This window comes from Aulonocara sp. 'chitande type north' Nkhata Bay, linkage group LG20, assembly GCF_057382095.1.
Source record: "Aulonocara sp. 'chitande type north' Nkhata Bay isolate Kocher_YH1m ecotype deep benthic linkage group LG20, A_spYH_male_GT1.1, whole genome shotgun sequence".
NCBI lineage: Eukaryota > Metazoa > Chordata > Actinopteri > Cichliformes > Cichlidae > Aulonocara > Aulonocara sp. 'chitande type north' Nkhata Bay.
This window is the reverse complement of record NC_141363.1, coordinates 12466455-12483830: the sequence shown is the minus strand read 5'-3', so window position 1 is coordinate 12483830 and position 17376 is coordinate 12466455. Positions and strand designations below refer to the sequence as shown.

Below are 17376 nucleotides of genomic sequence, written 5' to 3'. Positions count from 1 at the left end.
TTTTCCCAGTATTCACGCAGGACTTGCGTATTTAGATAAATCCTTCTGCATTTTGTTAAGCATTTCAAACCCTTTCACAATAATACATCTGATATACATCCAGAGCAGAGCTGTGAGGCATTAAAGTAGGAAGGAAGAAAAAACACTGCACAGGAAAGACAGGCAAGTTAAGAGAAAGAGAGATTGCCACCTTCAATTCTCTGCTGAGGGATAAAGAGATCGCTACCCTCCATTTCACAAGTCTGTCCCTGATGAGCTGGTTTAGTCGGTTCTGTTTAGTGATGGGCCAGCCACAATTACGGGCAATCCACTTAACTGGTGACAGCTTCCCTAAACGTGATAAATTACACTGGCGGGCAGAAATAACATTCTAAACTTTGGTTTGATGAATTTGGTCTCTGTTTGGTTCCAAAACTTTGCAAGTTAATGAGTGAAGTCCCACAGCTCCCGAGCTTTTAATTGGTGTATTTTGTTGTGAGTGGCTATTCTGAGGTGTGTTAAAGACACATCTATCTATCTATCTATCTATCTATCTATCTATCTATCTATCTATCTATCTATCTATCTATCTATCTATCTATAAATTAATTAAAAGATAATTGCACAAAAATAAAAAATCAAAGATTAACACATTTAAAGGCAAATTGATTAAATTATCCAAATAAAATTGAGTGAATTACAAAGTAAAAGATTATTAACCTCTTTAATATTTCAAAAAAATGGATTTACTGAAATAAAAGAAAACAGTCAAAAGTGAGCCAAAGTACACCAATTAATAATAAATAATGGATTTTTTTTTTCTTCAATGAATCTGAAAATGCACTTTGAAAAGAGGCACGGATGTCTGAAACCACCAGAATTAAGAATACAGCGTTTGATCAGACATTTTAAAGGTCAGTCCAATTTCATCATTTGCTTTTTCTCATCCTTTAAGCTGTTTGATTTTCTTAGCCATTTAGCTGCCCCTTCCAGTCCCTCCATTTTCCTCTCCGTGACACACGAATCAGAGAGGGCCACTCGCTAATTTACATTACTTTTTTTCCCCTTTACGTCATTTTACCAAGGGCTTAAGTGTCAAAGGAAGGGACGATAACTACCAAACCTAACAATCATAGTGTGACAAAAAAAAAACCCAAAAGGTGGGGTCCTATTATTTACCACAGATGCTATGTGATTATTCTTGGTAGAATTTAAACAAGAGGTAAATAGCTTAGTTATACTATTTTACTTTACTGCTTTGGACTAACCTGTTCTTCTACATTTATCTTCAGCTATGACCACACACCATATTTCATGTTAAGACATGACACTGCTGTCAGCATCTGTTTTCCAAAATGCTGATCTAATTCCTTACATGAGTGTGCTAAATGCACTCAAAAAAATAAGTCATTGGATGAACTCAATTGGACTGATGGCAGGTTTTCCACGTAATACATCTATTTTGGTCCAACCTAATCTACATACATCATGACAATTCAATTAAATTGAGTCAGTAGAACACAATTTCGTAAATACTGCTAAAATGAAAAAAAGTACATTAAAATGATGTGAAAGGTTTTGGTTGGTCCAACTCAATACAATGTCATTCACTTGAGCTAGATTTTCATTGCATTGAAATCATTATTTTGAGTTCAACTAAATCATAATTTTCATTACCAGAAAACTAATTTAATTATTAAAATAATGACAAAATGAATTTGTTTTTACAACTCGGGTTTATTCACTTGAATTAAAAGCAGAAACAGAATATTTTGTAAATAAACATACATGTCACATGGTCAAATCAACCTTAACAAAAATCAAAGTGCTCACAAAAAAGTGCTGACGTACATTTGTAATGAATGTCAAATCTGAATAGCACACACCTCTGTACTACTAGGCAATACTGAAAACAAACTGGAATCTGTAAAATCAGATTTCACTTCAGAATCATTGTATATATTTATAGTGACACTTGCAAATTCACAATGATAACCTACTAAACATTTCAATTCACACCATAGTATGGCAGTCACTGAAGATTTGAAACAACCCAACAATACATAAATACACACATATATACATATATGTGTGTGTGTGTGTGTGTGTGTGTGTGTGTGTGTGTGTGTGTGTGTGTGTGTGTTTTCATGACGAACATTTTTCTGTTACCAAGGGGGAGGTATTTTAATAAAAAAAAATCTTTCAACTTTACTTCTCCAAAACCAATTACATGTAAACATTTACAAGCTTATAAGAACGGGAAGACCAACTTTAAAACACTGGAAGACACAAAACTTGTCAACATTTTTCTATTACCTTTGCAAATCCCAAAAGCAATCAAAAAGAAAATGGTGGTTACAACCATGAAACTTTTTCTGAGCTAAATCCCCAGTCCTTTCATCCATCTATAGTAGTACAGATTAAAAGTCACATCACTCACAACAGAACAGCAGACAAAAATAGACAACTTCCATTTGGCCAAAAAAAAGAAAGAAAAAAAGGTCACAGTTTGAACAAAAGATATAAAATACTTGAAATGTGCAATTCACTTGTATTTTTATTTTTATTCCTATTTATTCTATTTATCCCCTTCGTATATTTTATTTATATTGTCTCTGTATTTATATATATGTGTGTGTGTATAACTCTGTAACTTCTGTCGGTGCTGTGCTTTTTTTGGAAATCGAATTTCCCAGAGGAACCCACCCGAGGGATTAATAAAGTTCTATCTAATCTAATCTAATCTAATCTAAAAAGGCCAAAATCAACTTTTGTGCTGGGTCTTGTTTGCCTAAGCAAACATCTTCATTTTCATTTGCTGCATCTTTGTACTGAGCCTTTGTCCATCCAGATTCATCAAAATCTTCTGACAGAACTCAAAAGTGTACTTGTGGTCATTTGGATAGCTCAGATCAAGTGCATAAATCAGTCCAAAGAGGACGATGAATGCCACGATGACACTACCGAGGTTGTTCATAACTGTAGTACCTTCAATGACAACTCCAACATCCTCTGGCTCCTGAATCCCTTCTCTTCTGATGGTGTAAATACCCATGACAGTTGCTGCAGTGGACCTCAACCGTTCATCCTCAGTGGAGGAGGTCTGAAAAACAGGTTGTTTCAGGTTTAAGGGCTCTGTCACTTGGAAGGGGACATATTATGCAAAACTCAGCTTTTGTATCCTTTTGTGCTGAAACATGGGTCTCTACCGCCTCTATAAACACTCCAAACATAAATAAAACCCGTCAATCTGTTTCCTATCAATAGTTTGGGTTCAGGTATTATGTACCTGCCTTAGGGAGGGGCTTGATATAGAGCAGCAGCTCCTCCAGTGTCTATCAGTGTGTGTGTGTGTGTGTGTGTGGGCTGGGTCAATTTCCCTTATTTCATCACAATTGGGAACCTTTTGAAACAGCTTGTTTTATGCACATTATTCCTGAAACCAGGAGATTGCTGTAATGGCAGTGACACTAGTTAGTGTCTTGATGCAATCTGCTGTGTTCCTTATAATGAAGACTTTTTACTAATTGGCATAATAAACTGAACTCCATTGGAGTGTTTACTTTCTGAAGTGCCTTGAGATGACTGTTGTTGTGATATACCGCTATATAAATAAACTGAATTGAAACACTGACAGAAAATGGATGAATGTTTTGTCCACATTTACTGTGTTTATAGAGGCAGTAGATACCTACATGGCAGCACCAAAAGAATGAACAATTGAATTTTTGCTGAAACTGTCCCCTTAAAAAGTGCTCTCCAGTGCAAGTTTTAACAATGACTATTAAGAATAATACATATTTCACAATTATATTGTCTCTTTTGAATATATGAGGATTTTGTGTGCGATGAACCTAACTCAAATTGAATCTAGAAAAGAAAGTGTGATAAGCGTACCAGATACTCCTTGAACAGTAGGTCTGGATCTTCATTAAAGTAGATCACCAGGCTTTTAAGAGTATGCTCCCTCTTTATGTCGATGTCATCATACTAATGCAAGGGTGGAAAAAAAAGGGTGAAAAAAATGGAATTGATTGATTGCATTTAATTGATGGGTTTATCATTAGTACCGACCAAACTACTGATCGCCATGATATCCTTGATCTTTTGGCCCTTTGCTCCTTTGCTCCCCTGAAAAATTTGCATCAGCTTGTCTGTTAAATAGTCCAGCTGAGCCAAGAACTTCGCCTGCAGGGGTTTTGTAGTGATCTGCAGGAACTCTGCATTCACCTGGAAATAAAACATACATAAATATAATAAACTAGAAGTTTAAATACAGACTGCTGAATCAACACACTGAAAGTTGCTAAACATTTGAACCATCAGTGAAGTTTGTCAAGACCTAAACTGTTTTTAGCTGAGTTTAGGAATATATCGCCACCTGTTGCTTTGGCATGTTCCTAGCAGCGTTTTCCTTCATCTTTGCGTTTACCTGTGGACGGGATTATTTTTGAAAACGAAAACGGAAAATCTCCGTTTTCAAAAATACCTGTGTAAATGTGGACGTAGCCGAAATCTTTTATAATAAGAAATAGGTTTGAACGTCATGGGAGTGCGCATTGTGCTGCCTGCAGTTACTCTTCCGGCCACATGGTTCGCTTTTGGTAGCACCCTCAGTAAACTATGTAGTGCTTTTAAAGACACCTCAAAACGATACTTTCTACTAGAAAATGGCATATAATAATAAACACAGAATACATAATTTTTAGATTATAAAAAGAAAACAGTAAGAAAGAAGTTAGCTATAGGACATCATGGTAAATGGTAAATGGCCTGTATTTATATAGCGCTTTTCTAGTCCCTAAGGACCCCAAAGCGCTTTACATATCCAGTCATCCACCCATTCACGCACACATTCACACACTGGTGATGGCAAGCTACATTGTAGCCACAGCCACCCTTGGGCGCACTGACAGAGGCGAGGCTGCCGGACACTGGCGCCACCGGGCCCTCTGACCACCACCAGTAGGCAACGGGTGAAGTGTCTTGCCCAAGGACACAACGACCGAGACTGTCCAAGCCGGGGTTCGAACCGGCAACCTTCCGATTACAAGGCAAACGCCAACTCTTGAGCCACGATCATCTTTCATTGAGCACAATGGCTAGCTGCTAATAAGCTAGCACATGCTCCGACTTAAAAGTTGGCAGCTACACAATTTCTCCTCTAAAACAAGGCACTTTTGAAAAGACCTATATTGTCAAAAAAAATAGTATTCAAGCAGAGAAGAGAATGGTAGCACCACCAAAAGTTCAAAAAACAACTGTTACAAGCTTCTATGATAAATAGCATTGCCATAGATTTAGCTGATAAAGAAATACACAATTGGATATATGAAAAAATAATATGTTACCTTACCTGAAGGTGTAGTTTTATCCAAAAAGTACAGAGAGGCCAAGAGCAGCTGGATTCATTTAGGTGATCCTGAAAGAGCGCAAAATTTTCAAAGAAGGCGGACCGTTGTGTAACTCAGTAACTTTGTGTTCTTGTGACAAAGACTGCTTTGAGAGAAAATAATTTAGGTTCACCACACGAATAATAATTGCAGTAATGCTGGAGTGCTACATTTGCGTTGAATGAGATTAAAAATAATGTTTAAGCTTAAAGAGGGGCTTGAATTTATTTCTTTGAGTTTACAAATACTTAAGTGCAAAAATGCACTCCTCCTACCCCCAGTGCCCCAACAAACTCATTCATTTTGTGTTCAGAATCAGCCTCTGCTGGTTTTGAATAATTTTAGGTTTACACAAAGAAAATCAAATTAATTTGGTATTTTTTAATTGCATTTGTGAACAACTAACATAATTTGCATGTGTTCTTTGAAAGGAGGACCTGAATCTGTTTTTTGAGTGTGCCCAGCAAGAGACTTTCAGATCCTGGCATCTGCCCTATGATAGGTCTGGCTGGCTGGCAGAATGGATGGATATATAAAAGCATATTAAATAAAACAATATACTTCATAAAGACTGATCTATATTATTTATGTGGTAAAATATCTCTGTTTCTTTTTTTATTTCTTTCTAAATGTATTTCTGTCTCTTGTGACTCACTCATTCAAACACACAGACACTTTCATTCTTCACTGTTATTCTTTCCCTCTCTTCCACCCTCCACTCTCGTGTCTCTCGTGTATATCTCCATTGTGACACACACACACAGAATCGCTGACATTTCTACCCTTCTTTCTCTCTCTCTCACTCTACTCTTTACCTCTACCTCTACCTAGCCTCTCTCTACTTCCATTCCCCCCCTTTCTCATTCTAATGCATGGCTGTATATTTGGCCTTTGTCGAGACACCCTCACTCCTGGAGGATGCTCCTGGAATCAATTTGGGTGGCCTGTGCCAAGCCACTGATCAACAATTTACAGGCCATCAACTGCTGAGGCTGCTGGGAGGCTGTTTAACTGGTATATTATGTGTCTGACATGACAGAGCATTTACAGCAGGTTTAGTCCCAGCTTTAAACACAAAGAGGACTACCTCTGACATTAGCTTACATTGCTGTTTGTGCAATTCCATACTATTCACAACAGTTTTATTTAACCTGCAGTTGCTTTCCTGTTTGCTGGCACACTACCTTTTGGGACCTGAGCAGATTTAATCTATGATTAAGTTTGTAACACAACTGTACTGGAGCAAAACTCTAAACCTGGACCCTGTGGCCGATCAGGTGAGGAGTTTGGATTTAACTTTTTTAAGAAAACATTAGAGAGACAAAAAATAATAATCAATGCACCTACAGAGCAATGAACAAAGCACCAGTACACTTCATTGCAGTGAATTTCATGCAACACATTTGACAGAGGTGAGATTGAAACCTGCATGAATAAATTTAGACCTGCAAATCCATTAGACAATCCTTGCATGCCTTTGTGATTTCTTTTTATTGTTCTTGTGAACTCCTAAATTGGGAGTGCACAACTTAAGAATTCTGTAGTGCTGTATCCATAGAGAATAATTAAATTCATCGGGGCTCTCGCATTCTCTCTTGACACTATTTGCGCGTGCAGAGAAAGGGAAAGTGGATGAGAGCAGAAAGAGAGAGAGCAAGCTTGAGAGACAATTGGGCAGTTCAAACGACAAACAGGCAGAAAGGAATGTAGTGGTTGCCATGCGACGGCCATATATAGTGGTGATGGCCTCGGTAATGCTACCTGGCGTTCTGTTCAGTGATTTAATCAGCTCTCCCAGCCAGCCATAAATCATCATCAGGGCGAGTTACAAAAGCTTAAAGGAGAAACACTGACAAACCCAGAATTCACAACACTGTTGCTGAAAAAATAAGCTTGTTTCTCTGACTTCTGTCCTCTTCTACTCTTTTTGTCCAGAACAATTACATGGTTCAGTGTATGGTCGGTGATTGTTTTAAAGATTAATGAGCAGAGCCAGGTTTGTAGCGGGGAGGACACTAAAAATGGTTGCAACATCAGTGTTACCAAGTGAACAAAAAAAGACTTCAGAATCAGAAGCAGAATACTTTATTGATCCCTGGGGGAAATTATTTTTTGTTACAGTGCTCCATTTTAAACCAACATTAAGACAAGACAGACAATACGCTAACTAAGAATAGTACAATATATACATATATATACATACATACATACATACATAAGTCACTTATAAATAAATATTTGGAAAAGAAACATGTGTAGCTGTAGCAGCAAACAGTGTGTTAAGTGGATGCGTTGTACAGGGAGATGGCCACAGGCAGGAATGATTTCCTGTGTCGTTCAGTGGTGCTTTTCGGTAATCTCAGTCTCTCACTGAACGAGCTCCTGTGACTGACCAGCATGTCATGGAGTGGGTGGGAGGTGTTATCCAACATTGTCTTTATCTTGGACAGCATCCGCCTCTCCGACACCACCTTGAGGGAGTCCAGCTCCATCCCCACAACATTGCTGGCCTTACGGATCAGTTTATTAAGTCTGTTGGCATCTGCGACCCTCAGCCTGCTCCCTCAGCATGCAACAGCATAGAGGATCGCACTGGCCACAACAGACTCATAGAAAATCCTCAGCATTTTCTGGCAGATGTTGAAGGACCTCAGTCGCCTCAAAAAATAGAGACGACTCTGGCCCTTCCTGTAAAGTGCTGTGGTGTTTTTAGCCCAGTCCAGTTTATTGTCAATGTGTACTCCAAGGTATTTATAGTCCTCCACAATGTCAACACTGACCCCCTGGATTGAAACAGGGGTCAAGTGTTTCCTGGTCTTCCTGAAGTCCACGATCAGTTCCTTCATGATGCATTTATATTAAAATGTACCCATCAGTAAGTCTAACAGCCATGTGTGATCATTTTTACATGTCATGTTTTTTCAATAGGAGGATTTGCAATCAACAGCCAGAGCAACCTTCAGTTAACCAAGCTCATCTCTGCTGACATCTTGTGACATTCCTTTAAGGCATCTCTGGGCACTGATGGTGTATACTTCAATTTACAAAGGCTATGAAAAAGTATTTCACTGTAGCACAAAGTTTCAGCAAATACGGGCAGTGCATTATCATCAATATAAAGTTATTTTTTTTATTGATATAATAATTATTTCATGTTAGGCAGATAAAAAAAACTTGAATGCACAAAATGCCAGCAGCCATACATGCCCATAAGATAACACTGACTTTACCACCTTGACAGATGATGTAGTATGCTTCAGCTATTGCTCTCCTTATCAGTATTTTTCCTCTTTCTATCAATCGTGTATAAGTTAATCTTTATAAACTCTCTGTACTTTCATTTATGAAGACATCTCTTGATTGTAGACTGAAACGCCTACCTCCTCAAGAATTTTCTTGGCTTAGTTAGATGTTGTGAAGTTTCTGTTCTGAACCATTCATCACTTTGAATCAACTTTGGCTATTAGGTCTGTTCATTTGACATACAATAACAAGGGAATGGGCCTCACCTTGCCATGAAACTACTTGTCAGTTAATTATTAATAAAATTTGAGGGACTATGTATAAAAATGGCTCAAATCCCTAAAAATTTAATTTAATCTCTTTGTCAAACCCCCTTGAATTAAAGCTGAAGATCTGCAAAACTACAAAAACTGTTACTTTATCCAGCAAATTATGGACCTAAGTACATTTGACACTACTACTTGTACTACTCCTTGATGTTTCCATATTTAATATAATCTACAAGATGAACTGGCAAATTTAAATCCCATTAAATAACCTATGACCTATACCACGCATTGGGGAAATCCCAACATCAGCAAAACTTTTATTGTGTTTTATATCACCAATTAGTTGTTTCTGTGGTATTCCACTGAGTAATATTTGTAGATTTAGCACATAGGGCAGAGAGATCCTCATCTGTGTCATCTAAAGTTGCGCCCTCCAACTCCCCTTTAAATACAGGACAGATGGCTCCTGTGCAAAGAAAGCTGTCTGAAGTAAGAAGGAAGCACACACAAACACGTGCACCCACACAGACACAGCAGCAGGTAGACTTAACCATAGGTCTTATCAGGTTGCCCCAGCTGTGTTGCCAGACGCTAGCCTCTGCTCACCGTCTGTCTGCCATAGTTAAACTGGGGGTGTTTAAAATTAGATTTAACATCGATCATTTCCACGGCCTGAATAGGGCCTGGTGTCAGAGGGTGGCAGGGGCAATCCCTCACCCACCGTCTGTCTGTCTTGCCTTAACACAACATCAGTCAGTCTTGGGAGAGATGGAGAAAGGAAAACAAGTAAAGGAAGATAAAGCAAAGTTGTCCAACTGAAAAAGGGGAAAAGCAAAAAAGGAGGGAAGAATCGGTGGAACAGGTGACGAAAATAAAGATGAAAGGAAGAAGACAAGACTGTAGAATAGATTGTAGCACCTTATTTCTTTTTTATCCTTTAAAAACAGATAAGGTACATGAAGAGCAAATAGAGATTTGTTAAGTTAAGTTTGAAACAATTCTGTTAATTTATTGCATTGTTACTGCTCTTCAAAGAATAAGACTGCAGTGGTGGAGGCTGCAGGTTCCTGACAGTTTTGCATGGTAATTGTATTTCATGCTACGTTTCCCTTTATGCAGTGTTACCACCAAGGTAGAGGAGGAAGCTGATCTGCATATTAACAAGCTACATGGTAAGTAATAGCGACACAATTTTGGATTATAGACTGAGTATATATTCTGTCCCTGGATGTTTTTACCATATTTTATCTGAATTACTTACATTCTTACACTATGTGACACAATTTTTTTAAATTATTTTTATTATTATTAGGACAAGATATTGAGATTAATTGTGCTTGGAATCTGCTGGAGCCATTCTTCCAGTTTTGGGGTAATAGCTTCTCATGTTCCTGTTACTCTGGACTTTACCTTCCTTATCTGCTCCAGTTATTCCTTCAGCCCCTGGTACTTCTCTGTTTTCCTATACTCGTGTTGCTGTGTGCTGGAATTCACACATCTGTCACAATTATGGTCTTCTGCTCCTTTTTAGCCACCACTATGTCTGGTTGGTTGGCCACCAGGTGCTTGTCGGTCCAAACTCAAAGTCCCACAGGCCCCGTTGTTCTCAGCCACCCTTTGTTGTGTCTCCCATCAGGACTTGGGAACTTCTAGACCATATGCACAGATGTTCCTCCACACTATCCCAGGCATTTGGTTGTGCCTCTTAGTGTATGTGGTCCCAGCATTCATCTTACATCATGTGTTGGATAGTCTCCAGGGGACCTTTGCACAGTCTGCAATGTGGGTCTTATCTCCTGAGCTAGACTGTTGCCTCTATGGACCTGGTGCTTAGGGCTGTTCTTATCCTGCCATGATTAGAACCTCTGTACTTTAGGACGGACTTTTGGCAGGATTTTTTTTAAGTCTGCCACTTCCTTTTTCTGTGGATGGTACATCCCATGCAGGGGCTCGGTCATCCATGATGGTTTCTCTTTCTGTTCTGCATCACCATCTGTCTTCAGCTGCCTGAGGCATTCTTGGAGCAGCTCATCTCAGGAGGCCATCTTCCTGATGTGTTTGCAGATGGTGCCTGTTTCATCTTGGATTGTGCAACTGATGGTCACTAATTCTCACCCTCCCTCTTTCTTTTGATAAAAGAGCCTGGACTTCGGGTGACCTCTGTGCATTGCAAGACATTTTTGTGCCTTGACATCAATGGAATCTGTGTCCTCCTATCAGTCCATCATCTCAGTATATTCTACATTTAACTGTGACTTGTGGAATTGCCTTCGAGTTTCCACAGTCAGTCCGAATGAGTTCCTAATGAATGTTATCAGTCTACACTTAGCCTTGTACAGTGCCAAGCACTCCACTATCCATTTGGAGAGCACTGAGTCGCAGGTGTTCTTGAAGTCAATCCAAGTGGTGCTCAGGTTTGTTTGCCTCATCTTAAAGTCATAAAATACTGCTCGGTCAACCAGGATCTGGTGCTTTGGCTCTTTGGTATTATTTCCAATGCCTTTCTGAGCTTTCCTCATATGCTTACTCAGCTTGGTTATTAAGATGCTGTTCTAAAAGTCTGAAAGGACCTTCCATGTTGTGGAGGAGCAGATCATTTTAATAGTTACTACCAACAATAGTTTGATGGTGTTGTACCCTTGTGGGAATCCATTGTGACTGGGATTGTTCTGCCTTGTGTTAGCCAGTTTGGATGACTGCCTGTTGGCAGCAGACCCCTTATTTGTGCTGCCAGACAATCATAGAATGCCTTAGCTTCTTCTGCCATGGATCATGTCATAGCCTGGTGCTGTGCAGCTCATTTATTCTAGAGATTTTATTGTTGGATGTGTGTCTTTGTAAGATCGACTGGTTCTTGCTTGTTGTTGTCTGCTCTAATGTCCACCAGTCGCTTGGCATTGGTCTTGGACTTCTTTACCCCAGATGTTCCCCCAGTATTGCTCAGTCTCAGCTGTGCGTGTGCTACTATTACCTTGTAGGTGAGAGCACACCCTGGATGGATATGTGGAGAACAGGCCATTTATTCTCTTGACCTTTGCTTCTCTGGTATCTCTTCAGCATTGTAGCTAGAGTTGTGGCCTTTGTTTGGCACTTTGTAGAGCCTCAGTATTGAAAAGCTTGTTGTATCTTATACGCAAGTGTTTCTAGGTGCTTCCATTATTTCTATATTGCTCACCACCATTACCACTGTGTTATAGCCTCTTTGATCCAACTTTGATAGTACCAGACTCCTGTTGACATTATTGCACTGAACAATTAGGTGCTTTTTGGTTAGTGGGGATTCTGGTTTTCTATTCATAGATAGTTCCCAGATGTTTTGCATATAACCTCTGTTACTAGGTCAGCTGGCACAGTCGCATGTTCCACTAACCTGCTCCTCATCAGCATGTCCTGGTTCTTCAACAGCTGATGTGGGTCTTGTTAAGCTGGACGACCTTTGAGCTGGCAAGCCTTCAGTTATGCATCTTGCATTCATGTTTCTAGTAGTCAACTTCCAGATAGCCTTATTTTACCCACCTTTGGCTGATCACTAATCATCACCTTTTACCTTCTGGTGATTTTAATGTTTTTACAGTTTTATTGCCAGTATTTTGGGTAACCTTCGATACATGTATTTTCTGTGAGCAATTATATCAATTATGATATTTTATTCACTCATTGGTTACCATACTTTTAAATGCTTTCCATCCGATATGAAAAGGAACAAATACCTTTTTCTTTCTTAAACAATTTTTAAACGCTTATGATTCTTTTGTATTTACCGTTTTATACACAGTAAATTTATTTAAAGTCTTTCTAAAAATTTCACATCACTAATAGATGATTTTCCTCTCAATGGAATTTTTAATTCCACATACTTAATGCTTGCAGTGCTTGTTCTTGGAATAGAAGCAAATGTGGAAATATTTTATAAAATTCTACTTAACATAACATAGTGTTACTATGTACTACTGTAGATAGATAGATAGATAGATAGATAGATAGATAGATAGATAGATAGATAGATAGATAGATAGATAGATAGATAGATAGATAGATAGATAGATAGATAGATAGATAGATAGATAGATAGATAGATAGATAGATAGATAGATAGATAGTGTCAAAGAAAGCTCAGTTTGGATTAGTCACTTCTATGCGGTTCCATACCCTTTGCCAGTCAAGCAGCACATCCTTTAATGAAATACACAATGAAGCTTTTCCAAGCATGACATTCTCTCAGTAATGCCATCCATCCACCACATCCTAGTTATGGCCTTGCAGCAGTAATGCCCACTCATTGGACTGTGCTAATACCATCAGCATCCTTGTTATGTTTGTGAGGCATGGCCTTGCCGAATGTGAGGAACATTGATTTTTATATCCCTGCTTCCAGCAAGGTTTGTAGTATCTCTAGTCGTGCACCTGGCCTTGCATCTTTATTGCATTTTTGAGTAAATGCAGTAATTAAACAGTCACTGTTTTTCTGATTGATTTGATCAACAGTGTGATAAATTCTGTCCTTTTCATAGAATAGATGCATAACTCAGTCGCAGTTCAGTTAATTCCTTAAGAGGCTTCCTCATTACTGTCTTAATGGCTGTTCAATTAGAGTTTCCATCACTATGAACTGAAAGTGAATTAGTCCAACACTGTAGACTATGAACTGCAGTTAACTATTTGTACAAAAGGGTCATTCGAGGCGTGGAAATGGGTTTTATTTCGGGGATGAACTCATACGGCTGTTACAGTAATGAGAGACTAGGTGTTTTGTCTGCATATGGACTTACAATAATACAATAATGTATATACAGTATGGAGTCCAAGGTGAGCTGAGGCTTTACATTGTCTAACATACAGGGATCTGTGTTTTATGACTAACTACATTATATGCTAATAAGATTTCCATGATATTGCAAATATTACTATATTGTTAGCATACCACATAGTGAACATTAAGCTTTCTATTTGACAGCACTGTCAGCATGAGCGACATGCAGAGCTGCTAGCAAGGCTTTGTTCTCTTACATAAACACTTCCAGTTCAGGTTTAAGATAATATATAATGTATATAATCCCCAGAAGTGTGTGTGTCAGAGTATACCTGTCTTGATGAGCTGACATGAGCTGTCTTTTGCCATATATGCCCTTTACTGCCAAACAAACATAGTTAATTTTTCCTTTTTTCCCCAATAATGTCTTCTTCCCTCTTGAACCCTTTGTGATATCCATCAATCCTTAACTGTTGAGGGACACACTCATTTCACAGGTCAATTAATTTTAATCAGACTGTGTCAATTTAATCTGGGTTCAAACCGCTAGACGGACACTTTGTGAAAATCTCATTAACCTTCCCATTTCCAATCTGCTCACTTCATCAGTGGGGCACAGCAATGACTCAGACATTTTCAAACCCACGCATTTTCTGTCAGTAAACAAACTCGTGAATTTGGATAATGTCACAAGAAAAAAGATGCCTAAGAGAGGAAACATGTGACCCCCCCGCACACTGACAATGACACTGACATTGACTTAGTGTCCTCCGGTAGGTGTTTTAATAGCAATAACACTGGCGAGAAAATCAATGTGAACTCAAGATAAGGTTATGGTTAAATGATTGCTTTGAGGGTAAGGGGCGACTGCGGCAGCAAAAGAATGGTGATGGTTAATGCAGGATACGTGTGACGGCACTGAAACGCTTGTTAAACAAACGTTGTCCCGATCAGGCCAAAAAAGTAAATCTGTCACACTGCGTTCACGCTGCTCAGACAAATGCTGCTACTGGGATATCTTTTCTTTCACCTGATTTTTTACTTTTATTACTTTTATTTTATTTTTGCTGAATTTGAATGGAAATCTAAGAGATTAATGGGTGGCTATTAACACAAAAATAAGTTGGTTTGCATGGCTATGTTGTGAAACTTTCTGAAGCCAGTTAATTAATTCACACCGACATCATGATGATTGTTTTCCTCTCTCTCTGTCTTGCCAGTTCTCATTCTGGCCACAACTATTTTTGGCTCTTTTCATGTTTACAAGTTAATGCAACACTCTCTATACTCCCCCAGCAACAGCTATAAATACATTGATTGCCAATATAGTCAGACAGCACATCTTAAGAATTATTTCAAGAGAGCATGAAACAGTATTTTAAGTAGTTTTTTGTGCTCAAGCAGACGAGACAGTCTAGTCAAGTATATTACATGGTGTTGTTTTTTTCTTTTGGCCATTTCATCCAATTAATATAGCATTACACGTGGATCATCACTGATTAGTAGATACCATGAGGATGTCGGATCTTTGTGCTAAAATGCCCTCTAATTATTTTACCCCTGTCCCACCATGTGCTTTGATTTTAGTCAGTGTGACAGATTTTTACCAACAGCTAAATCATTTTTAGTGCAGCGTAGGTTCTCTGAGATTAATGTCTCCATTAACCAGCTGTTTGTATGCTTTCTGTTGCAAAACCTCCATTTTTACAATCTGCAAAATCGTGGAGAGAAAGTGTAAATGAGCTTTTGATTGTACAACACTCTCTTTAAGTAAATGAAACAATACATAATTACATTTTAAACATGTGCACGCAGTATTTTGAAATGTTATTATCCCTATTTTTGATATTGTAAATAAACAATTGCTCTCTATTTTATATAAAATGGTAACATTGCAATCATGACTAAGCAACTGTATGCATGCATTATGTGCAACTAATTTGATTTTACAGATGGAAAACCAACATATTTACACTGGCTACACTGTTGTTAGTTATTAACATGGTTATATTACAGCTTTTATTTAGTGCTCCATTAAAATTTACCAGACTTCAAAGCAAAACCCTGCGACACTATAGAAATATGCTGTTGTTATATGGTGAATCTTTAGGCACGACAATTATATCTTGTCAGCTGAGGTTACACACACTTCATTAAGCTTTACTCTCATTCCAACTAATGCTTAGTGGTTTTTATTTTAAAGGTTTCAGTGTGCTTGGCAGACCAAATCGAGTGCACCCAACCACTACGGCCAAGTACTCATTATTTGGACTTCAGTGTCGTGGAGAGCTGATAAGATGCAAACTCATTTGTATGAGAGGCCAAGACACCCTTCAGAAACCATAGAGCCGTGCAGGAAAGCCACTATACTCAACACTGGCCTTTCATCTCTATCTCTATCTCCTTTACTCTTCTATTCTCTTTCTTCCTTCTAACACACACTCACAATGCCAGGCACAAAGAATAACATGCATGCACTGCAAAAAAAAGAAAAAGAAAAAAGACAAGGTTGGCAAGAGATTTTATTTGGAATGAAAGCTTATCAGGTTCATTTTACAATAGCTACCATAGCTTGCAGACTTGTAGCAGTATGTTAACTCTTTCAGGACATTTGTTTTGTAAAAAAGAGAAACTGTCTCACTGAGGGTTTTTTGTGGGGGGTTTTCTTTGGGGGGTTCATGATTATTCTCTGAAAAAGGTCATTTTGAAGAATTAAAGAGCAGCTGCACAAAATTTCCCTGAAGTAAGGGTGATCATTCTTGGTACAAAATACAAGACATTACCTGGCTTGTCATTTTTATAGTGTAGGAATATGAAGACACACTCACATACACACAAACACACGCTTGTATGGGTGCTCCTACTCCTGCTCTCACTTTCTCATAAAAGCACTCACTGCCTTTTTAGTATTCTGATGGGGTTTGTGATTCTCTGTCAACATTTGACTTCACAGGCTGTAGGGATCAGATTCATATAGGGAGAGGCCAACCGCCTGTGGCTCACCACGGCAAAGGACTATTGATAGGGATTACACAGACAAAGGGACAGACTGACAAAATGCCATATAGACGGACACCTGGTCTCCTTACACTTGAAGTGAAAAGACATTTGACGTTAAATAACCTGGATTGGCAGGTACAAAATCAGAAACTGTAAGAATCAACTCCTCTTATTCTGTCATCATTTGAGCTACAGTGGCCCTTTATGGTCAAAAACCACAAGAAAGACAGATGATCAGAAAACAGACAAATAATCTTGCTAATTACAGCAAAGACCTTTTTTATGCCTTGAAGATATATATATGACAAGCAGTTTTTGCTGTGAGGGGCTTAACAGTAATTCATATATATATATAGACCCTTTAACATTCATATCACATCCAGTTTGCTTCTGGATATGATTCAGCTGGAGTACATTTATGGCTGACATTAAAATGCGACAGCAGTATACACAGTGAAATTGGATTTCTGTTCCCCTCGCCTAAATGCAGATTGTGTCCTTTACGTCCTTTGAAACTGACAGTAAACATCTCATCTTACTTGTTCACCCACAAGTACCCAACTTTTGACATATATTTTACAATTCAAGCCATGTGTTGGCAGTTTGATGTGTTTTTATCTCTGTGTGTATTTTCTTTATGCGCATTGCTGTTGCTTTGCATTGCCTTTCCAGGTGTATCCTGGGGCATCTGGGAAACAGAGATGGCATCCTGCACATGCGCTCTGCTTTGCTTAGAGAAATA

The 17376-nt window shown here is 38.5% G+C and overlaps 1 protein-coding gene across 2 annotated transcripts; it reads right to left on the bottom strand.

Annotated features, from left to right (window-relative positions):
• Positions 1-1684: 1684 nt before the first annotated feature.
• LOC147305266 (uncharacterized) lies at positions 1685-5513 on the bottom strand. Of its 2 annotated transcripts, XM_086277368.1 has the most exons (4): positions 5336-5513; positions 4054-4209; positions 3877-3969; positions 1685-3082 (listed from the first exon to the last, which is right to left on the bottom strand). In XM_086277368.1, the coding sequence occupies exons 2-4, from the start codon at positions 4123-4125 to the stop codon at positions 2771-2773; spliced, it is 477 nt and encodes a 158-aa protein (XP_086133494.1). In that variant the 5' UTR covers positions 4126-4209; positions 5336-5513; the 3' UTR covers positions 1685-2770. The 2 variants fall into 2 exon arrangements, with proteins under 2 accessions (XP_086133494.1, XP_086133492.1); XM_086277366.1 differs by lacking the exon at positions 5336-5513 and having other exon boundaries at positions 4054-4367.
• Between the last annotated feature and the right edge of the window lie 11863 nt (positions 5514-17376).

Bases quoted from the DNA above. Each gene is read 5' to 3' on its own strand.
- LOC147305266 (XM_086277366.1), bottom strand. From the start codon at position 4,224: ATGTTTTATTTCCAGGTGAATGCAGAGTTCCTGCAGATCACTACAAAA. The intron at 3,970-4,053 runs GTCGGTACTAAT...CCCTTGCATTAG, and splicing joins TCATGGCGATCAGTAGTTTG to TATGATGACATCGACATAAA. The intron at 3,083-3,876 runs GTACGCTTATCA...CCTGTTTTTCAG, and splicing joins TACTGTTCAAGGAGTATCTG to ACCTCCTCCACTGAGGATGA.